Source organism: Oncorhynchus kisutch, linkage group LG3 (genome assembly GCF_002021735.2).
Source record: "Oncorhynchus kisutch isolate 150728-3 linkage group LG3, Okis_V2, whole genome shotgun sequence".
NCBI lineage: Eukaryota > Metazoa > Chordata > Actinopteri > Salmoniformes > Salmonidae > Oncorhynchus > Oncorhynchus kisutch.
In genome coordinates, this window is record NC_034176.2 from 32,971,233 (window position 1) to 32,994,851 (window position 23,619).

The 23,619-nt window shown below is 42.9% G+C and overlaps 2 protein-coding genes and 1 long non-coding RNA gene across 9 annotated transcripts in view; 1 reads left to right on the forward strand and 2 right to left on the reverse strand.

The window, feature by feature from the left end:
* Positions 1-2,575: 2,575 nt before the first annotated feature.
* On the reverse strand, positions 2,576-5,470 carry LOC109881061 (28S ribosomal protein S36, mitochondrial). Of its 4 annotated transcripts, none has more exons than XM_020473243.2 (5): positions 5,132-5,470; positions 4,752-4,844; positions 4,142-4,205; positions 3,007-3,173; positions 2,576-2,737 (listed from the first exon to the last, which is right to left on the reverse strand). In XM_020473243.2, exons 2-5 carry the CDS (start codon positions 4,800-4,802, stop codon positions 2,720-2,722), a joined length of 300 nt encoding a protein of 99 aa, XP_020328832.1. In that variant the 5' UTR covers positions 4,803-4,844; positions 5,132-5,470; the 3' UTR covers positions 2,576-2,719. The 4 variants fall into 4 exon arrangements, with proteins under 4 accessions (XP_020328832.1, XP_020328826.1, XP_020328821.1 ...); XM_020473237.2 differs by having other exon boundaries at positions 4,698-4,844; positions 5,132-5,469; XM_020473232.2 differs by having other exon boundaries at positions 3,007-3,176; positions 4,698-4,844; positions 5,132-5,468.
* An 84-nt stretch (positions 5,471-5,554) lies between these two features.
* LOC116357414 (uncharacterized) lies at positions 5,555-7,209 on the forward strand. The gene is made up of 4 exons (XR_004205389.1): positions 5,555-5,943; positions 6,145-6,197; positions 6,401-6,544; positions 6,866-7,209. It is a non-coding gene; the product is annotated as an uncharacterized LOC116357414 (long non-coding RNA).
* Positions 7,210-13,343: 6,134 nt separating this feature from the next.
* LOC109881091 (kinesin-like protein KIF2A) overlaps positions 13,344-23,619 on the reverse strand; it is a 30,380-nt gene continuing 20,104 nt past the window's right edge. The window contains exons 14-21 of one of the 4 annotated variants that reach the window (XM_020473257.2): positions 23,317-23,521; positions 21,888-21,998; positions 21,538-21,605; positions 20,957-21,079; positions 16,292-16,436; positions 16,037-16,138; positions 15,647-15,782; positions 13,344-15,378 (exon numbers count right to left, since the gene is read on the reverse strand). In XM_020473257.2, the coding sequence (XP_020328846.1) occupies positions 15,290-15,378; positions 15,647-15,782; positions 16,037-16,138; positions 16,292-16,436; positions 20,957-21,079; positions 21,538-21,605; positions 21,888-21,998; positions 23,317-23,521 (979 nt within the window). In that variant the 3' untranslated portion in view covers positions 13,344-15,289. The remainder of the gene's footprint in view (positions 15,379-15,646; positions 15,783-16,036; positions 16,139-16,291; positions 16,437-20,956; positions 21,080-21,537; positions 21,606-21,887; positions 21,999-23,316; positions 23,522-23,619) is intronic. The other 3 variants (XM_031804488.1, XM_020473266.2, XM_031804497.1) reach the window with 3 other exon arrangements.

Here is a 23,619-nt window from a genome sequence, read left to right on the forward strand (position 1 = left end):
CATTGGACAGATAAAAGCTTGGACTGGGATGAGTCGGAGCTGCCCTTCCGTTGGGGTGGAAGGGCCGAGAGACCTGAGGTGTAGGGTTTGAGCATAGCCTGAAGGTAGGAAGGGGCAGTTTCTCTTGCTGTTCTGTAGGTAAGCACCATAGTCTTGTAGTGGATGCGAGCTTCAACTGGAAGCCAGTGGAGTGTGCGGAGGACTAGGGTGACATGAGGGAACTTGGGAAGGTTGAAAACCAGGCGGGTTGCAGCGTTCTGGGTAAGTTGAAGGGGTTTGGTAGCACAAGTGGGGAGACCAGCCAACAGCGAGTTGCAGTAGTCCAGACGGGAGAGGACAAGTGCCTGGATTAGGACCTGCGCCACTTCCTGTGTGAGGGGAAAGGTCGTACTCTACGGATGTTGTAGAGCATGAACCTGCAGGAGCGAGTCACTGCTTTGATATTTGCAGAAAACAACAGGGTGTTGTCCAGGGTCACGTCAAGGTTCTTTGCACTCTGGGAGGGCGACACTGTAGAGTTGTCAACTGTGATGGAGGTCTTTGAGCGGGCAGGCCTTCCCTGGGAGGAAGAGCAGCTCCATCTTGTCGAGGTTGAGCTTGTGGTGGTGGCCTGACATCCAATCTGACATATCTGCTAGACATGCAGAGATGCGTTTCGCCACCTGGGTGTCAGAAGGTGGAAGGAGAAAAGTAGTTCAGTGTCATCCGTATAACAATGATAGGAGTGACTTGTGTATAGAGATAAGCCAAGTGACTTGTGTATAGAGAGAATAGAGGGCCTAGAACCGAGCACTAGGGGAACCAGTAGTGAGAGTACGTGGTGCAGACAGATCCTCTACACGTCACCTTGCCAGGTAGGATGCAATCAAAGTGTGCATAGCCTTAGACACCCAGCCCTGAGAGGGTGCAGAGGAGTATCTGGTGGTTAACGGTGTCAAAGGCAGCAGATGGATCTAGGAGGAAGAGAACAGAGGAGAGAGTCAGCTTTGGCAGTGCAGAGAGCCTCCGTGACACAGAGAAGAGCAGTCTTGGTTGAGTGACCCGTCTTGAAGCCTGACTAGTGTGGGTCAAGAAATTTGTTCTGAGAGATGAGAAAGTTGATCAGAGACAGCAGTGTTTTGGAAAGAAAATAAACTATGTAATGGGGAATTGATCAAAATAACGACATTATCCGCGAGGTCCGTGGGGCGACGCACAATTGGCCTAGCGTCGTCCGGGTTAGGGAGGGCTTGGTCGGTAGGGGTGTCCTTGTCTCATCGCGCACCAGCGACTCCTGTGGCGGGCCAGGCGCAGTGCGCGCTAACCAAGGTGGCCAGGTACACGGTGTTTCCTCCGACACATAGGTGCTGCTGGATTCCGGGTTGTTAAGAAGCAGTGCGGCTTGGTTGGGTTGTGTATTGGAGGACGCATGACTTTCAACCTTCGTCTCTACGGGAGTTGTAGCGATGAGACAAGACAGTAGCTACAACAACAATTGGATACCACGAAATTGGGGAGAAAAAGGGGTAAAATTTAAATTAAAAATAAATTAAATTAAAAATAACGACATTATCTTGACACATATTGACACTTTTCACTGACAGCTGCAACTCAGCTAGTTCTATTGCCGCTCGCTGTGCCCAAATTGGAGGCCTCCCAAATAGGCATTTTTTATAAGAAGCTAATGATCCTGTGGCTAAGTCATGCTCCCAGGTGAAGTATTTTGAATGTTTTATTTAGAAGTAATTACGTAATTTTGGCAAAACATCCATTTACTGTAGAGGAAGCCAGCATACGAACAGTGCACTGTGCCCCTGCCAACTTTCCTTTCCAATTCGCAAGTAGCTGAAACCAGAGATCTGTATATAATGACCAGATGCTCATGTCTCCACCCTAACAATGTTAGTCTTTGTCCCAAAGTTGGTTTGGCGCGCAAGTCCTTTCGCTTTACCACCCCTGCTGAAACTAGCGAGCGAAACCCCTCTGTCTCACTATATGTAGTGCATGTATCTGACGCTGTATAGTATGACATGCCATAATCTTTTTGTCAAGACATCAGATACATGGTCTACACACACTGAGAGGCACCGCTTCACTCACACAGATGTTTCGTCTGACATTGATGCGTCTTACGGTCAAATAAATTATCACTATTTTGGACGGGCAAGGATGTACGGTAGGGCGGGCCAGGCCCCTAAGGCCCACCCATAATGCCAACTGAAGGGGCAAGGAAAGAAAAGAGCCCTTGATTTTCTTCATTCTAGGGGTGAAATTCAGTCTGGTCCTTGTTTGGATGTGGTATCATAAAAATGCAGAGCAAAATGTGGTACTAAGAAAGCTGCTTTGGATATGGACAACAATAGTGTAGAGATGGGAAAACTTACTGGTCAATTAAAAACTAATGTACAGTGGATCATGCCAACATTCACATCAACCTTAAAGGATTTAATTAAGTGAAGGTGTGAAATAATGGGCACTGAATGAGGTGGGTGCTGAACAAATAAATGGTGATATAATTGAGATTTACTGTAATTGCTTTTCTTCCAAGACAAACAATTAAATAAAAAATGTCAATTTGAAATAAATATCTACACAATCACATCTTTAAAAATATACTTTATTTGTACAGTTTCAGTTATTATAGTATTATTTTGTGTCTGAGGTGTGGCAGCAGGTCCTCTTGTTGGGGAACAAAATTAGGCAAAAACACAAACTGATTTCCACAGGTAAGGACTTAACGTCACTCTGGTCCACCACGCTGGAAAAGATAAGAAAACAAAAGAGTTGGTGGTTAGTGAGATCTTCCCTGTATTGCAAGACTCAGGTAACAACAGTTAATGCACTTTGAGTACTCAGAATGCCTTCTCTAAAACAATGGGGTAAACAAAAAGCAGAGATCTAATTAAAGTACAGGCCCAAACCATGAGTAACTTGTCACAAAAATATCACCCCTTTCAGTATTTGTATAAACACTTTTAAAAATACAAGAATTACAGCACTTTTTCAGTGCCCCAGCTAGGCACTCACCTGAATATAGTCCATCTCGTCTGTTTCCAATGCCCTCCTGCGGTATCTCTGGGGGAGTTCCTTCACTGTGGCCACACTGTCTGGGGTTCCAGAGAGTAGAGTGACAGGTCTGGGGGGTCTCGATAACAGCGGCGGTGCTACAACTGGAGGTGAACTAGGAGAGCCGACTGCTAATGTTTTAAGAGGAAAAGATTGTTTTAAAACATTACCTGAATAGGTAGCTTTAAATCAGTGATATTGTTTATCCTACAAATATTTCCAGCAGTGGCAAATGTAGTGTGTGTGTGTGGGGGTGGGGCACAGTTTAAGGCCGCCCTCTTTGTCAGAGAGACAATTCTTGTTTTAAAGCCAATTACCTGCAATTCTACACATTTGTCATGGGCCTGAAATAAAAATAGCAGTTTCAAATCAAATTTCCTGCAATTACACACATTTTGCCATGGCTTATTCTATCAGAGTGACTCAAAATCAACGGGGGCCCCATGCCATACTATATTTGGAATTTCAGATTCTTCTCAACGGTCTCATTTTTATTTGGGTGATTGTTCGTTCTCAGGGATTCTTATTTAAGAAATATTACTCCATTATCCTTTCTGAATACTTTCTGGTTTTAGTCATTTAAGTATACACTGAAAGTTACCATCCAGTGCACCGCTGCTAAATGCATAGAGGTGAAACACTGGACATCCTTTGTGTTTTATTCATTATTCATAGCACTATTTTATAATGAAATTGGAAAGGACTAAAACAACCTCTTACTAAAATACTGGGGTTGACAAAAAAAGGGAAAACAAGTCAGTGTTTCCATCTTTGATTTGAAAAGCGCCTGAAAACAATACCCAGGTTTTCCAACAACAAAATGTCAAACCGATAGAGGAAAACGTTTAAGGCAGAGAGCTACAGAGAAATAATTACAATTGTGCATTGTTTGACGCAGTTTCTACTGTCTATTGAGTTAAAGTTGATACAACCAAACAATATTCAACCAACAGGCTACATTTTGACTAACAACGCACAATTGCATAAGTTAGCTGTGTCCCTTAACAGACAAAGGGTGGAATGGGGTTAGCACTACCCATGGACGAAAAAAATAACAATAGGTAGTGCAACATCACACTGGCAAGTTCTTACTCACCACTCAGCCTGGGGACCCCTTCTCTGCTGGGAAACTTCATTAGCGGAGCATGAGGTTTCACAGCCTGAAAGGTAGTCGATGGAAACAGACAAGTTACTCAATCACTTCAAGACTTCTCCTATGCAGCCAGACAATTCTATATTGCTTATTGCTACCATATAGCAGTAGGCGAACAAAATGTTTATCATTGCCTTGAATAAACTGCCAGATAAGTTGGGTAGCTAGAGTAGAAACTGACAGGGAGAACTACTGATCAGCGAACGTGCTATTTCTAGCCTTAGTTCAACGACTAACCGTGTATGACTATGGCAGTTAACATGGCATTAGTTCGTTTGAACTGAGTGAGTCGACTTTTACGAACATGTACATGATAGTTAGTAGCTAGCTACGTGCTCAAGCTTGTGAATTGCATGCAGACCAACAAGGGCATTAGCATGGGTAGCTAGCTCGTTAGTTTGGGGATGCACAGCAAGAACAAAGCGAAAACAAATGTCGTTGACTTCTGAACTTGGAAATCGCAACTTGCATTGACTATTGAACTTTTAAAAGTACTCACTTGAGTTACAAGTGTTGCTGCAGAGCGACAAATATCCAAGTTTGACAAGCGTACCTGTACCACCCGTCCAACTGCAGCCATTGTGCTACTGACTTTGCCACCCATGTCCTCGCGGGTCTTCTTCCGGGTGAAAGCAATCCTCAGTTCCTAAAAGTACCAGAAGAGGGAGTTGTCATGTGAAAAGGGAAAATGACTATGCCCGCAGTATATAAACCATAGGTTTAGAACAACGGTATGTGATAGGAGACATTCTACTGCATGGATACTAATGTGAGCTATCAAAAAGCTAACGGGGAATCGGAGGATAACACCATCCCATTCAGTAAAATACACAATAAAACATATCTTAGACATGTATACGAATTTCAAACCCGGCCAGATCAGATCTAATGTCTTAAAGTTGAGTTAATTGTCTGTAACATACAATTTCTTACCTTTGGCTTGATGCGGTCAGTTGAAAGTAGATTATATTATTCGAAAACAAAATAAACGTTCAGGTCAGTTTCCCAGGCCATACTGTCAAACCATGACGTTTGTTTGCACCGAGTTGATTTCTAAGAATAGCACAAGAAAACCGTTCTTAATCGGATAAAATGCTGGTAGCAGACAAATTCCATCAACCAATTTGAGCTATTCAGTGCCCATTGAAAATGAACCTCGTTTTACATGTTAAAATAAGCACTATAGACAATGGTGAACCAAATGACAAACGCAGCTAGCAAAGGCATATAACCTTCATATCTATCTTTCAGTCAACCTAGAGATTGCTTAAGGGGGCGGGGGGTTGCTGAATAATTATCTGGTCACGTGATTAGTGGTAACTTCCGAGCGGTACATTCAAAGGTCGCACCAAGAGCCTATCATACAGCCTAACATGGACTATATAGGGAATAGGGTGACATTTGACACAAACACTGTCTTATTGGACTCAAACAGCTCCTCCTAAACTGGCTTTGAGAAGGAAAACAAATATTATTAGCACTACCCATTGATCTACTTTGGGATAGATTTCAATAGGTTTGCATTGTTTGTAAAAAATGTCAGTCACACAAACTAGAAATGGGTATCAGTTGTTTACCCACTGATGTAATTATACTGCACCTGCCAATAAAAAAAAACATGTAAATGCATGTTTTAAGCACAACTTGATGTATAGAGTGGGGCCTGTATTTTTTTCCCCAGAGCAATGAGGGAACTGACCAATCGTAGCCTAGACCTTTGTTCAAAGATGAAGACACTTCAGCAGGTGGGTGCATCTGTTATCAATATGGTTGGACAATAGATGTTTTCACCAATCTGTGTGACCGTAACTAACAGCTTTATAAATTAGAACAGAATGTTTATTGCAAATGATGGTCATTGGCTTGGTTCTGCTGCTGTATTGTGTTACCAACTGTTGTGGATTTATGGAATGTTATTTCTGACCTGTTGTTTGCTTTGTCAACAGGAATCATATAAGCTTCAGGACCAAATCACAGACCTACAAAAAGCAGAGGCTAGGTATTTCATCATCCACACTATGGATGCTTTACCATGGAGGATATATAGGAATTCACAAAATGTTATTGAAGATATTCAATCACCTTTTAGTTCATGTTTTCTTACTTTGTCCTGTAGTTCAGGTGGAGCAGAGAACTGAAAAAAAAAATGAAACTCCTTCAAACATATTTAAATCGTTTACATTTTATTTTTCTCCTCTGCAGATCCAAAGCGTCTCACTCATGAGAAGATGGACGAGTTGAAGAGGGAGCCTCCCCGAGGCGAAGTACAGAAACATCCTGCAGAAAGGCCAGTCTCACCGAGAGAAATACCAGAAGATGGCCACCATCACACAGAATGTCCTGCGGGTAAATGGGCATTTTTCTATCTTTAAGAATACATTTTTTTTTATTCTTAAGATGTGTCCCAATCTCTTTTTTCTGAAGTGTGCACTCATTCACTTCTTCTCACAAGTCTAAAAGCATTGGATTGGTGGAGTCATGGGCTAGTGGGAATTTCCACCATATTTCTTATACCAGTCGTTTCCTTTCAAACCAGTAAAGGGAAGTGAACTACTGCACACTTCGGGAGGAAGAGGATATCATTGGGACACAGTCTTAGTGCAAAGAGAATGACAGCATATTACCTGTTTTTGTTATGTCAAAATCATGTTGCAATGTTTTCTCCAGGGGATCATTGCCAGTAAAGTGAACTGGCGAGATGACCCCAAACTGAGAGCCATCGCCATGACGTTGGAGGACATTCCCATCTCTGAGGAATGAGCAGTCAGCATGGAAGGAAAAGTAATTGTAACATTGTGTAAGCATAATGTGTACAGTTATCAGAAGCTGTAGTGAGAGAGAAAGAACAAAGTGTTGATATCACAGTAATGTAAAATATTAACTGATCTTAAGAGCACTTAGTAAAATACATACATAATACACTGCATCAGAGATGGACATTTGTACTGCAGTTGTACTGCATTTTGTATTGACCTTAACTTGAGTTTTTATGAATAAATCTACTAATCACCTGTTTGAAATATACTAGTTATTCTATTGAAATTATGGAAAATAAATGATGCATGATGAAACCACAGGAGTATGGCTCTGCCAGTAGGTGCGGTACAAACTAGTCAGCCACGGTCTCTACCATTCTAATTACTGCAGAAGTCAAAATATTTCCTGTAGACTTGACACTCAAGTCATGATATATTTCCAAGTGTTGGAAATATTATTGCGACTCATAATTGTGTAATTTTGTCATTCTTTGCATGTGTCTCTCAGCCGACTCAAATAATGACAAGGTAGAGCAGAAAAAAGAACCAAGTAGTAAAAAATTCAAGGCTTGTTTAGTAGATAACTAGCATTACTGTATGAGAGCCAGCCTGTGCCAGATGTTTTTTAGCTAGCTATACTGAACAAACAATATAAATGCAACCATTTCAAAGATTTTACTGAGTTACAGTTCATATAAGGAAATCAGTCAATTGAAATAAATTCCTTCGGCCCTAATTTATGTATTTCACATGACTGGGAATACAGATACCTTTTTAAAAAATGGGCCGCACAATGGGACTCAGGATCTCGTCACGGTATTTCTGTGCATTCAAATTGCCATTGATAAAATGCAATTGTGATGGTTGTCCATAGTTTATGCCTGTCCGTACTATAACTCCACCGCCACCATGGGGCACTCTTTTCACAACGGCGACATCAGCAAATCGCTCGCCCACACAACGCTATACACACATTTGTGAGAAATAAGATTTGTGTATGGAACATTTCTGGGATATTTGATTTCAGTTTATGAAACATGGAACCAACTTCACATGTTGCGTTTCTATTTTTTGTTCAGTGTAGATAGCTAGCCATAACTGTCTGGATATCCATCTAGCCAGTGTACATAAACACCCATGTATAAACAAACTCCCTTACTTGACATCTTCCTTCACAATAGCTCTGCTCCGCAAAACGCAATTAGTATGAAAACCCTGAAGTCTGCCGACACTGCATCGCAGTGAATGCTGTACGGCCAATTCAGATGCAGATTGACCATGCAGAGTCTTTTAGAGGAAATCATCTGCGTTTCGGTTCGATGAGATACGATTCGACGCACATTTTCCATTCTAAATTCAAATCTGCTGCTATTGGAGCTTACGAGTTGGGCCTCTGAGCTGGATGTGTCTTCGTGTGTGTGGAAATGGTATACAGTGCCTTCGGAAAATATTCAGACCCTTTAATATTTCGACAAAATATTAAATATTTTTTTCCCTAGTCAATCTACACACCTTACCCCATCGTGACAAAGCAAAAACAGGTTTTAGACTTATGCTAATTTATACAAGTAAAATATCACATTTAATTAAGTATTCAGACCATTTACTCTGTACTTTGTTGAAGCACCTTTGGCAGTGATTACAACCTCAAGTCTTCTTGGGTATGACGCTACAAGCTTGACACACCTGTATTTGGGGAGTTTCTCCCATTCTTCTCTGCAGATCCTCTCAAGCTCTGTCAGGTTGGATGGGGATTGTTGCTGCACAGCTATTTTCAGGTCTCTCTAGAGATGTTTGATCGGGTTCAAAACCGGGCTCTGGCTGAGCCCCTCAACGACATTCAGAGACTTGCCCCGAAGCCACTCATGCGTGGTAATGGCTGTGTGCTTAGTGTCCTTGTCCTGTTGGCAGGTGAACCTTCGCCCCAGTCCAGGCCCTGATCTCTCTGTACTTTACTGCATTCATCTTTGCCTCGATTCTGCCTGGTCTCCCAGTCCCTGAAAAACATCCCCACAGCATGATGCTGCCACCACCATGCTTCACCATAGGGATGGTGCCAGGTTTCCTCCAGACGTGACACTTGGCATTCAGGCCAAAGCGTTCAATCTTGGTTTCATCAGACCAGAGCATCTTGTGTCTCATGGTCTGAGAGTCTTTAAGTGCCCTTTGGCAAACTCCAAGTGGGCTGTTATGTGCCTTTTACTGAGGAGTGGCTTCCGTCTGGCCACTGTACCATAAAGGCCTGATTGGTGGAGTGCTGCAGAGATGGGTGTCCTTCTGGAAGGTTATCCCATCTCCACAGATGAACTCTAGAGCTCTGTCAGTGACCATCGGGTTCTTGGTCACCTCCCTGACCAAGGCCCTTCTCAGTTTGCTCAGATGGCCAGCTCTAGGAAGAGTCTGGGTGCTTCCAAACTTCTTCCATTTAAGAATGATGGAGGCAATTGTGTTCTTGGGGACCTTCAATGCTGCATATATGTTTTGGTACCCTTCACCAGATCTGTGCCTCGACACAATCCTGTCTTGGAGCTCTACGGACAATTCCTTCCACCTCATGGCTTGGTTTTTGCTCTGACATGTACTGACAACTGTGGGACCTTATAAAGACTTGTGTGTGGCTTTCCAAATCATGTCCAATCAACTTAATTTACCACAGGTGGACTCCAATCACATTAACGGAAACAGGATGCACCTGAGCTCAATTTCAAGTCTCAGACCAAAGGGTCTGAATAGATATGTAATTAAGGCATGTTTTTTATTTTTAATAAATCAACAATAATGTCAACCTGTTTTTGCTTTGTCATTATGGGGTATTGTGTGTAGATTGCTGAGGATATTTTTTTATTTACTCCATTTTAGAATAAGATTGTAACGTAATAAAGTGGAAAAAGTCAAGGGGTCTGACTACTTTCCGAAGGCACTGTATAGACCGTGTGTTTTAATCAAATCAACTATATATGCATTGAGCTTTCTTTAAGCTCACGGTTTGATGAAATAAGACACAAATGAATCAAGAGGAAGCCAGAGATCAAGATGTCCTGACCATCTTCCTCAGGCTCCTACTGGGTTTCGCAGATTCTGCCATTAATCTCCCAAAGTTGTCTACACAAAGACCGCAAATTTTCTGCCAATTTACCATTTCTACTGATCTGCACGCCAGTTATGGTTTTCATATGCATATTTTCGTAGAACAGTTTCATTTAATTTATAATGTCTCTCAAAATCATTGTCATGTGGTTAATTAAAATGATATCCAAATCTAAATGAAAAGGATACAAACCTAAAAAGTAACTTCTATTGCCATTGCCAACTATGTAAAAAATAGCCTATAAAGCCAACAAATAAAAACATTGCAGCCTGCAGGTAGAAAATATCCTGATAAAAATAAATATCCTATAAATCACATTGTATCAACTATTAACTTGGGTATGGCCTGAAGATCCTTACAACATTCTATAAAATATTCTGGGCCCTCAGTTTCCTGCACCAGTCACAGCTGTAGGCTATTTGCAAAAGGGATAAGAAGTAATCAGGTAGGCCTATTTTAAGATGTTTCAACTGGATCAAAGCATGACATTCTTCCCTTTCCTGTTGAGTTATCGAAAAGGAGAGTGCTGTAAAGATTTTTCAAATACACTGAGGAATTAATCATTCTCAATGGATGTCAAAACATACTCGTTTGCTTGCTGTTTGAGGTGAAGAAAACATTACGCTGAGAAGCTCCACAGCGTTTGTGAGTGTTTGAGTTAAGCCAATCAGAAATACTATCAGATCCCCAAATGGGCACATTAATATGCCTACATTTGCGAGCAGGCCAGGTAGCCTATAGCCTACTACTATGCGTAATCAGGTGCACGTCCTTACTCAACTATGACAGGAGCTCTCCAAACAAAAGACAATGACTAAACTGACAAAACTCATAAATGGAATGAAATAAACCAAAACGTGTTTCTCACAAGTGTAGCATAGGTTGTGTGCTGTGCAACCAATGTGTCCATTCCGACAATGAGAACCGTGGAACAATAATATATTGAATGCATTGACAGACATTACCATAACCAAACAGACATTGTAGATGAGAAATTATAGGAATGAACAGTAAAAGTCCTACTGGTGATAAAGTATGTAATGGGGAATTGATAGACACTAACAATCAAACGCAAACAATTCACACGATCAAGTTATGAAACAATGAATGTGCACAAGCTGGCGGGACAGAACGTATTCTGGAGACGTGCATTGTCCAGCAACACTCCCCTTCTTTTTGGACTGGGCCATCCCCGCGGCCTCTGCAATGAATTAGTTCAGAGATGGGCGCGAATAAGACCGGTGTCTATATATGTCTATATACATAAAATATGTATATATTTGCTACTGCTCGACTAAAAACAATCTCGGTCAACCAACAGCCTATCAACTAAACAATCGACCAGTTGAATAATTGGGGTCAGCCCTACTTTCATCTTCCCCTTGTCTGAAGTTCGTGGCCTGCGAGTTGGACGTTAGACTGGCTGCTGAGCTCAAGAAGTGACTACCAAAACAAAGGGTATTCAAATCATAGTTGGTCATATCCTGGCAGCATCAAATGGTAATGTGACAAGCAATATATAACATTAACACTGAAGCTGATGGTTCTTTCCAGGTCCACTGCAGTGGAGCAGCTGTTGGAGAACTACAGGATTCACTGTTCAGTACACAATGTGGTAAGCACACACCTCATGACAATATTCACTGATGTTTCTGCAGTCTGTATATTTTCACATTCTGGATGTGGTTAGGTAATTATAACTTATCAAAGTGAGTCATTACATTTGTTCATGTTTCTGGAACAGGAAATCCTAGCAGACTTCAGCAGAACCAAGAAGATGGAGTGTTCTGCAGGAGATATTGTTCAGTGAGAAGCGAGCCAGGAGCATAGACAGACGACTCCATGGTGTAAATGGAGCTGGACTATTCTACTTATGTATGCGTTATAATTTGTTTTAATGTTACGTTAACTAGTGATTCTTCCTGTCATAACCTTCATAATATCTTCTGTCCACAGACTTCACACATTCAACTCTCCTGGGATCCACTTATCCTAAGCAGACTTTACTGCTGAGGACTTGGTGCAGGAAAGCAATATTGTGTAAACCTATCCAATTTTTAAACCTCCAGTGCTCTTTAAGGAATGGCAATTTGAAGCTGTTATGGACTGTTGAGACACATCCAAGTCATGTGACTGATGGATGACGACAACACTCATTGGCTAGATCAATGCAGCAAAACACCATACTGGCTTACCCCTCTGGACTACCTTCGTTATGCCTTTTCAATGAAAATGAGCTCGTGATCAGTGAAATGTACATATTTATTAAGGGGTTACGTGTATAGCTACCCAAACTCCTTGCTCCGGCCAAACGCTACGTCACACCCGTGGTCGTTAACCTTCTTCTCCGTAACGAGTCTGGGTCTGAGTACCTCCACGACAATTTCGCAAAACACAACCGTTCTGATTGGATCCAGAAAGCGGTGGGTTGGGCCACAACACACATGGGTAAAACAGCGTTTAGAAAATTAGTCTTTGGATTTGATACTCTGATTGGTTAGAGCTGATGCAATCGCTGATTACTTTTTGAATAACACCACTCATTTTGACTTCAACGATGGCAGTCTGACTGAAGTATGTAGTGAACAGAGCAGCGTAATAATTCTGTTGGAGTCGTCAGGCAAGTGTACAGCTAACGTTCATACTTAAAATAGATGCACTACAATGTAGTTGGTCATCCCTAAGTATCAGTTGAACCTGACACGTGCTTGGTTGTAATGGACAGGTTGACCCTGACTTTCAGGGTTGTTGAAGAGCCTTGATAAGAGTTTTTGAAAGTGTTGGTGTATTTCAAGAAGTTAAGCAATTCATGACTTCTTTACCACCACAAAACAATACATTCTGACTTACTGTATATATATCTTAAAAATGTAGCTACAACTACGACAATATTCAAACTGGGCCATTGCTACGCTGTAGGATCCCCCTGGTGTCTCCCTGTGCGGACTGTCCTCACGATGAAGCTGAAGTCTGCCTCTAGATGGCGCTGCTGGTGTCACTGACTACTACTGCTGAGTGACAGGGCCAGAGTCACCACAGTCTCCCTTCCTGGCAACTTTTGCTGTCTCTCTGGGCCCTACAAACACAGAACATCACACTGCTTACTAAGCAGACAAATGTAAAGCCTATCATTATCAACCACTGTCAGAGCCTTTACTACCTACGTATGAAGACTGAAAAACAAACATACCCAACCTACATCCTTTGTCGTATTTTGACCACATGCATTTCTTTCAGAGCTCAAGGGAAGACTAGAGGTTAATGCCATATAAATAATTAAATGTCACCACACGTCAATTCATTGGTGCAGGTCAAAGTTCAAATCAAAACAGGTGGTTATTTATTGAGCCAATGTTACATCTGGTGCAAACACTGAGTAACATATGCAGCATTAAGTCAGTGGTTTTTACTATACATTTGTTAGTGGTTTTTGTTCCATTTTTTTTTTTTACAAAGTGAGTGAAAAATGACTTCACAGTATAAAAGTAAAAGGGGTAACAAATTAACTGGGGTCGCCACAAAACATGAACACAACTGAATCAAACTATACACTGTTCTTTGAGGAAAAAACATGGATACAAGAGGGAGGAAAGACAACACGAGAAGCACAGCTTGATTTGACACCTCTCAAACTCAGAGGAGCAAGAGAAAGACTGGTCCTACAGAGTAACATCTATATGCTGTAGAGTGTTAACTGAGGAGTGACCCAGCCACATGTATGACGGAGGCCAACATAGAGTGGCACATGGCTGCATGTCAGTCAGACCTACCAGAATCCACAACACTGGTATCGTAGAACCCTAAAGCAGAACCAACATGGAGAGGTCTATGATGAAGCAAAGTCAACAGCCATTTAATTTAAAGAAATACGGGAAAAAAGAGAAGTAAATAAATAAAATAGAACAGGAAAAAACATAACATTTTAAATCAGAAAAAAAGGGATCCAAGGTTGCATTCCCCTCCAGTTATTTCTGGTGACATCCGTGACCCTGATTGGTAAACAAATGAGTCCTTTCCTTTGTCTTTTCACAGGCGGTTGTGACAGGGTGAGGCAGCTGTGTTAAGTACACTACAATGCAAAAAGTATGTGGACACCTGATCGTCTAACAACTCATTCTAAAATCATGGGCATTAACATGGAGTTGGTCCCCCTTTGCTGCTATAACAGCCTCCACTCTTCTGGGAAGGCTTTACACTAGACATTGGAACATTGCTGCGGGGACATGCCTCCATTCAGTCACAAGGGTATTAGTGAGGTCGGGCACTGATGTTAGGCAATTAAGCCTGGCTCGCAGTCAGCATTCCAATTCATCCCAGAGGTGTTAGATGGGGTTGAGGTCAGGGCTCTGTGCAGGCCAGTCAAGCTCTTCCACACCAATCTGACAAACTATTTCTGTATGGACCTCACTTTGTGCACAGAGGCATTGTCATGCTGAAACAGGAAAGGGCCTTCCCCAAACTGTTGCCACAAAGTTGGAAGCACAGAATCGTATAAAATATAATTGTTTGCTGTAGCGTTAAAATTCACTGGAACTAAGGAGCCGGAACCACTAAACACAGCCCCAAACCATTATTCCTCCTCCACCAAACTTTACTGTTGGCACTATGCATTGGGGCAGGTAGCATTTCACCTGGCATCTGCCAAACCCATATACATTCGTCAGACTGCCAGATGGTGAAGAGTGATTCATCACTCCAGAGAACACGTTTCCAATACTCCAGAGTCCAATGCCAGCGAGCCTTACACCACTCCAGCCGACGCTTGGCATTGCCCATGGTGATCTTAGGCTTGTGTGTGTGCGGCTGCTCGGCCATGGAAACCCATTTCATGAAGCTCCCGACGAACAGTTCTATTACTGACGTTGCTTCCAGAGGTCGTTTGGAACTCGGTAGCGAGTGTTGCAACAGAGGACAGATTATTTTTTACGCGCTTCAGCACTCAGCGGGTCTGTTCTGTGAGCTTGTGGCCTACCACTTGGCGGCTGAGCCGTTGTTGCTCTTAAATGCTTCACAAGAACAGCACTTACAGTTGACCGGGGCAGCTCTAGCAGGGTAGAAATTTAACAAACTGACTTGTTGGAAAAGGTGGCATCCTATGACGGTGCCACATTGAAAGTCATTGAGCTCTTCAGTAAGTCCACAAATCCACTAATTTGAAGGGGTGTCCATACTTTTGTATATAGTGCATCTAGTGTATATGTTCCTGTATGTGCTACTGCCCCTCCACACACCCCTCCCTGGCCTGGTCTACAGCAGGGCACGCGGCCTCTTAGGATTGATCTGCTTACTGGCTTGTTCTTCTTCCTGGAGTGACGAGCGGAACGACTTGACTTTATCTGAGGAAAGAGGAGCACAGACAGTGGATTAGATATTGTTTATCAAAAAATAACATGATTCACATTAATAAAAGTGAACCTACGAATGAATGTCAATGGTGATCTGCATAGAGACAAACCAACAAAAGATTGAAAAAGAACCTCAGGAGGTAAATACAAATGCTGTCTTGCATAGGCCAGAAGTTCAAATTCTCGCTCATCCCTAAGAGATTTTCTTCCATCAGACAAACGGTACCATGTCACTAATAACATTTTTGTCCATGCCTACCTCTGAGCTCCGTGAGGATGTCAATCTTCTGATCCAGGATCTGCTCCAGCTGAGTGGCGTAAGAGTCCACATCATAGTCCACCTCCTCAGTCATCTCCAGCAGAACCTTCTCATCCTCCAGCCACCGGATAGACTCCTGCAACACACACATTAGCATCTCACTTACTCATCTCATCTTCCCACTGAAACATATTCCCCAATCAATTATTTTGCTCCTATAGAGTCAGCATCACATTAGTTTGAAGAACCTGATTTAGAGCATTTCATGGATAGTGGCGCCACACTTCACAGGACCTCAAGCTTGCAGATTCATTCATCTCAGAGTTCGAGCCTCCTAACTAACTATATGTGAAAGGATCTAAGAGGAGCCAGTTGTTAATGTAGCCTGACCTGGAAGACAGCTCTGTGGTCCTCCAGCACCTGTTCCTCCATCTCCACCATCTGAGAGACAGCCTCATGGAAGGTTAAGAGCTGGGGGGACACCTCCTCCAGCTGGGGAGAGAAAACAGTCAAGACAAACAACCAGCATCACCAGACACAACACCTCTATTGGGGAAATGGATGCAAATGCATGCACACAGTAAGAAAACCATTGAGGATAAATGCCATGTGTGAGCATAGGAGTGCATTAAGAGTGTAGCTTACGTTCTGCTCACAGAGCAGTTTGAGGTCGTCTCTCTGGGGGGAGCTGCCCAGGTGGTCCCAGTCATCATCCAGCTGGTCCACCACATGGATGTTGGGCCGGACCCCCTCTATCACCTGATTAGTGTCCACCGTCAGCTCCTTCACTCTGTGGGTCAATCAACACCTTCGGTCAGCTAACAAACTGCTGCTCAGCCCAGTTAAGTACACTACACTCAACATGGGCATCTTCACTAAGGGCCCAACATTCAGAATGATGCAGGTAGTCACAGTCATTTCTAAGTATATTAAGTCATGCAAGTTCTATGCAATACATTTCTGACGGAATGTTTTGGCCCATTGAATAGATGCCAAGACACCATCATGACACCATGCACAGCCAACGGGGTTCCATCTGTGTCTTATTGGTTGCCTTTAACTCTAGCCAGCAGAAAGACACTCCATTTTAGTTCACAGTGAAACTGTCCCTTTTATTTTTTCCCTTGATGAAACCGAATTAAGCAATATGAGAAGAATAGCTAAGGTTGGTCAAATTCGGAGAGCTTGTTCAGTTGTTCCCCACTAAAGTATCTCTAACTGATAATGTTATAGAACCTGTTTCAACGGGGCTCTTGCATGTTAGCCATGTTTTGCACGAGAATGAGTGACAAGGAGTTGGCATGATAGCACAAATATACTGGTACTCAGGCTACTTGCATGTAGAGCACAATGAGTGCTGTGGACAGTCCATAAGGCCAGGCCTGTTTACACTGCTAGAATCTGGGCTTGTATTTAATGAGGTGTGACTGAGCTGATAAGGTCCAGTACAGTGAAAATGACCTTATTGACCTGTGTCTGACCCACTGACTGACTGGGTGGGGACTGGGATTACTACTGTAGCAGTGGGAGGTGGAGCAAACCGGCTGGTCTCATTGCATCTGTGGCATGTATGTACTTTGCCACGGCATTATCCTCTAACACAGTATAAACTGATCAGTCAAATATTAGGTGTTAACCCATAAGAGTCTAAGCCCTGTAAGCCGGGGGAGGGTACTACTAAGCTATATGGAATTGTTTTAAGGTCACACCAAGGATCACATTGCTTTTGGATTTTGAATTTTAAGACCCCTTGAAGTATCAAAAATATATATAAAATATTTTTGGCCTGCTATTAGCCCATACAATCACATTTAATAACAGATTCACTACATTGAACAGATAGTCTCCCCAAAAAGTCTAAAGGAAGTTTGTTCTGAAGTGTCTGCCCAATATCTGAGAGTTAAGACATTTCAGGAAGAAAAAAAAAAAATCATATTTTTACTACTAAGCTATATGGAATTGTTTTAAGTAAGTCATACTTATTATGGATTGAGAGTGTTACCCATCTAATATAAAATTGTTTTTTTTTGTTAAATGGGAGCTTCTCTCATGCAAATTCAGTTGACTGGCTTCCTGTTAAGGCAAGGGCTGATTTCAAGTTTTACTGCTAACCTACAAAGCATTACATGGACTTGCTCCTACCTATCTTTCTGATTTGGTCCTGCCGTACATACCTACACGTACGCTACGGTCACAAGACGCAGGCCTCCTAATTCTCCCTAGAATTTCCACGCAAACAGCTGGAGGCAGGGCTTTCTCCTATAGAGCTCCATTTTTATAGAATGGTCTGCCTACCCATGTGAGAGACCCAGACTCGTTCTCAACCTTTAAGTCTTTATTGAAGACTCATCTCTTCAGTAGGTCCTATGATTGAGTGAGGTCTGGCTCAGGAGTGTGAAGGTGAACGGAAAGGCACTGGAGCAACGAACCAACCTTGCTGTCTCTGCCTGGCCTGTTCCCCTCTCTCCACTGGGATTCTCTGCCTCTAACCCTATTACAGGGGCTGAGTCACTGGCTTACTGGTGCTCTTCCATGCCGTCCCTAGGAGGGGTGCGTCACTTGAGTGGGTTGAGTCACTGACGTGGTCTTCCCGTCTGGGTTGGCACCCCCCCCCCTTCTAAAGCCATGACATCATTTTCTGGAATTTTCCAATTTTCCAATCAGTCAACTTAGTGTATGTAAACTTCTGACCCACTTGAATTGTGATACAGTGAATTATAAGTGAAATAATCTGCCTGTAAACAATTGTTGGAAAAATGACTTGTGTCATGCACAAAGTGGATGTCCTAACAGACTTGCCAACACTATAGTTGAACAAGAAATTTGTGGAGTGGTTGAAAAACAAGTTTTTTTGACTCTAACCTAAGCATATGAAAACTTCAGACTTCAACTGTATATATGCTGACAACTCAACCGTATACACGTCGGCTGCAACAGTAAAATAAATAACAGACACTTAACATAGAGCTCCAGTCAGTTTTAGAATGGGTAACTAGTAATAGGCTTGTGCTAAATATCTCAAAACCCCAAAACCTTTTTGGGACAAATCACTTGCTCAACGCTAAACCTCATTTAGATCTAATATTGAAAAATGTGGCTATTGAGCAAGTTAAGGAGACTAAACTGGGTGTAACCCTAGATAGAAAGCTGTCATGGTCAAAACAGACTCAATGGTTGCTAAAATGGGTAGAGGTCTGTCCATGATGGGGCATTCCTCTGCCTTCTTGACATCTCAATTGACCAGACAGGTCCTACAGGCCATAGTTTTGTCACACCCAGAGTACTGCCCAGCTGTGTGGACATGTGCGGCAAAGATGGACAAAGGTGAATTGCAGTTGGTCCAGAACAAAGCAGCATGTATCGCACTTAGATGTACGTTGAGGGAAAGTGTCAGTAATATGCATTTCAGTCTCTCCTGGCTCAAAGAGGAGAGATTGACTGCATCACTATTGGTCTTTGTGCAACGTATTGATCTGTTGAAGGTACCGAATCGTCTGTTCAAGCAGTTGGCACATAGTTCAGACACTCATCGGTACAACACAAGACATGCAACCAGAGGTCTCTTCACAGTCCCAAGGTCCAGAACAGAGGCTGGGTAACACACACTATTCAATTAGAGCCATGACTACATGAAACTCTGCCACAGCAGGTAACTCAAGCTAGCAATAAAACCATTTAAAAAATAAATAAAATAACACCTTACTGCACAAAGGGGACTATGAAGAGACAGAACCTTTAATATATCTTGTATTGTAATTTGCACTGTACTATGTATTAGACCTAGATATTGTGTGTATGTACTGATATGTAGGCTGTGTGTGACATTTTAAATGCACCTATTTCTGTACTGTCATGTTTCATGTGGACCCCAGGAAGAGTAGCCGATGCTTTTGCAGCAGCTAATGGGGATCCTAATAAATACCAAATATCAAGGATCATTTTGCTATTTGATTTTGAATTTTAAGACCATGAAATATTAAAAAATAAATACATATATAAAACAATTATTTGATGAAAAGTTGTATTTGGCCTTACTGCTATTCGCCCATACAAACGCATTGAATAACAGATTCCCTACATGGAACAGATAGTGTGCCCCCCCCCCCCCAAAAAAACTAAAAACTAAAGGAAGTTTGTTTTGATCTGAGATACATAAGATCTGGAAACATGTCATTTTTTATGTCTATAACCCCTTATTCTTGTCACTAAACAGTCTCCATATATACAGTACTTCCATATATTTTTTCAACTGATACCGGTGGACCTTCAGACGAGTCTTGTGAGGCCTGTGGGCATCCTAGAGCAAAACAACTTCAGACGAGTCTTGTGAGGCCTGTGGGCATCCTAGAGCAAAACAACTTCAGACGAGTCTTGTGAGGCCTGTGGGCATCCTAGAGCAAAGCAACTTCAGACGAGTCTTGTGAGGCCTGTGGGCATCCTAGAGCAAAACAACTTCAGACAAGTCTTGTGAGGCCTGTGGGCATCCTAGAGCAAAAACAACTTCAGACGAGTCTTGTGAGGCCTGTGGGCATCCTAGAGCAAAACAACTTCAGACGAGTCCCAAGATGCTTGTGGGGATTGAAGAGAAAAACGTAATAGTTTGTAGGCCAAACCGTTCAGACGCTACGGACAATTTTGTGAGAAGACCGATTTTCGGGATGTCGCCGGGTCTGACAAACACCTTTCTAGCTCCGTCACCTTCTACCACAGATGTGGAAGTCTTACATAGGTGGATGTGGTGGATTGAGACGCACCCACTACCAAAAAAACATATATCTAGTTTAAAACAGACAGATTTTTAAATGGGGATATTTGGATTAAGCTAATTACATTTCCGCGGGGGGGCATGGACATTGACCTTAGAGGGTTAACTAATAGGGCTGACTGTTTATGGTGTCATGTATCATAACAGATTATATTCAACCAAGTGAAAACACCAAGAAATGATTTGATCAAATGCACACAGACACACACACGTTGTGTGTTATCGTCCATGAGAGAGTATGAGAAGAACAGCAGCATTCACAGTTAGCACAACCTCAGCACAGCAAGAGATGAAAGGAGAAGCGCATGCCAAGGATGAAAGAACGTGTCATGGAGATGAAATAAAAGGGGAGGGAAAAGAAGACGTGTGAACAAGTCCTCCACAGAGACTGGTGAGAACGATGGAACAAAGAAGAAGTGTTTAATGTGTATTTTACAACTAATATATGCATACAGGAAATGCATGTAGATAAGTGTATGTGTGGGCAACAGAAAAGTTACGTGTGCAGTGTGTGTGTGCGCGCACGCAATGGGAAAGTGCTTGACCTGCTGGGAGAGGTAGCAAAGTCATCATACTCATAGGTGGGCGAGAGCTCCGAGAGCTCCGAGCGACTTCCACCGCCCTGGGAGAAGGGGATGTCTGAGGGACTGATCCCAAACTCCTTTACTCTGCACAGCACCAGGCCCAGAGCAGGAAGAGGGGAGGAAGAGCAGGAAAGACGAGAGAAGAGACGAGGGTCAGGACACAGAGCTACAGACAAGAGTTATTTTCCATTCACCATCACCACAGCCACAGTGGCACTCCTTCAGTCTTTCACATATGTAGCCTACATCTGATCAAACTGCTGCAGGCAGATATACCCAATTCTGTCTATTGAGGCTCAGAAGTATTATCTGCCCATAGCTAAGCACAACAACGCTGCGTATAAGAACACAGTGAAGACCTCAAGGTCATTACTACACCTTGTGGGGGTGATCAGTTTCCATAGAAACCTAAAGGGAGAGTGGTCAAAGAAGAGGTTCCTATATTCCTTTTTCCCCCAGACTAGAGTTCTCTGCGGATCGCAGCTGGAAAGCACAGGTGTACGAGACAGATTCCCATGGCCAGCTGTAACATGTGTGCCCACCTGTTAGCGTAGCGTAGCGTGTTGAGGGTGTTCTCACAGGACGTCATACCAGGAGAGATAGTTGCTATCTGGATGGGACAAGAGGTAAGGAGAAACTCAGTGGTGGTAAGTGAAGTACAAAGATCTAGTAAGGAAGCCTGTCTTTTGCAGAAAGTGTGTTTACTTTCAAAGTGAGGAGAATATACACTCTGTATACTGACCTCTACATGGTCAGTGTAGTCATAGGCCCAGGAATCTTAAAAATGTATTTTAATAGAAATTATTCATAAAATCAGAGATGACTGAGCCCAATGCCAGTGAGGAGAGTGAAATCACCAATGACCAAATCCAATAACTAATGATGAACTCACCATGCATGTGCGGGAGTTCTCCCCTATGAAGGAGTCTCGGAGGACCTGGGTGAGCTTGCTGGCCCTGAACGGAGTGTGAGGTTTGTTCCGCCCCAGCGCCCTGATGCACTCCTGGTAGGGTTAAAGAGAGACATGATGAGCTACAGTCGGTCTACTGCAAGGCCTGACTGGCTGGCTGACTGACAGATATACACATACTGAGAGAGGGGGACAGGAAAAATGCAGTTGACCGTTTCTATAACATTAAGTTAATTCCAACTAGGACTGCTAGTTCTGCTCAGCTGAATCAAAAAAACATGTCAGACAGCACACGACGGAGCTGTAATCGCTGATGGTACTACCAATGGTACTACCAATTTTACAAGTTATTTCTCGTGTATTGGCTGCTATCCTACTCAAACTACAATCAAGTGGGATGGAGCAAAATGGAGATGGTGACCAAATCTAAATGGTGACTAATACTAACAAGTTATTTCTCCCTCGCACATAGAAATAAACCCCAATTCCTTTTACAAGTTTTAACCAGCGTTATGCTGCTGTTGTTGCCAACTAGCAGGGAAGGGCTCATCAGGGCGATAGACTGAACCCATTCATCACCACACTCCACAGTCAGCTGCGCGACATACACTCAGTGGACAGTTTATTAGGTACCCATTCACGAAAATGGTTCACGCCTACAGACAGTGAGTCAAGTGACCATGGCTTGCTATATAAAGCTGGCAGACAGACATCGAGGCATTCAGTTACTGTTCGATTGAACATTCGAAATGGGCAAAACCAGTGACCTAAACGACTTTGAGCGTGGTACAAACGTCAGTGCCAGGCACGCCAGTTCCAGTAACTCAAAAACAGCCGGCCTCCTGGGCTTTTCACACACACACACACACACGTCTAGGGTTTACCGAGAATGGTGCAGCAAACAAAAACCATCCAGTAATCTGCAGTCCTGTGGGAGAAAATAGCTTGTTGATAAGAGGTTGAAGGAGAATGGAAAGAATCGTGCAATCTAACAGGCGGGCCAAAAACAGGCAAATAACAGCGCATTACAACAGTGGTGTGCAGAACGGTATCTCTGAACACACAACTCGTCAATCCTTCCGATTGCAGCAGACGACAAAACCGGGTTCCACTCCTATCAGCTAAAAACAAGATCACAAACACTGGACAATTGAGGAGTCGAAAAACATTGCCTGGTCCGACAAATCCGGTTCATGTTGAGTCATGTAAAGGTATGGGGAATGTTTTCCTGGCACACGTTAGGTCCCTTGATACGAATTGAGCAACATTTCCATGCCCTGAAGAATTCAAGTTGTTCTGGAGGCAAAGAGGGGTCCAAAAGCCATAACTAGATGGGTGTACCTAATAAACTGGTCAATTTGGGCTCTCTGTCAGATTCCTCTGCAGCTCCCGCTGACCTCTCCCTTCTGACCTTTAGTGCCAGCAGGCTCTTGTTGATCTCGGCTCCCTCCAGGCGTGTCTGGCGGTCAGCGCTGGACGTGTCGGCACCCCTCTCATTCCCCGCCAGGTCGATCAGGGAGAACTTGCCGTGCATTTTCCCCTTCCTCCTTAGAATGATCTGGAACACTGCATGGCTACGGGACGAGTGGGCGTTGGCCGAAGTCTGACCTGATGTTCTGAGAGAGACAGAAATGGAGAAGTACAGAGAAAGAGGGACAGAGACAGAGTTTAAATGTAATGCACAATAACATTTTAAAGATCAATGTTTATGTCA

Excerpts from the sequence above, each read along its gene's own strand:
- LOC109881061 (XM_020473232.2), bottom strand. The coding sequence starts at position 4,802 with ATGGGTGGCAAAGTCAGTAGCACAATGGCTGCAGTTGGACGGGTGGTA. Across the intron at positions 4,206-4,697 it reads CAGCAACACTTGTAACTCAA|GCTGTGAAACCTCATGCTCC; the intron begins GTGAGTACTTTT and ends ACTACCTTTCAG. Across the intron at positions 3,177-4,141 it reads AGGGGTCCCCAGGCTGAGTG|CAGTCGGCTCTCCTAGTTCA; the intron begins GTGAGTAAGAAC and ends TTAAAACATTAG.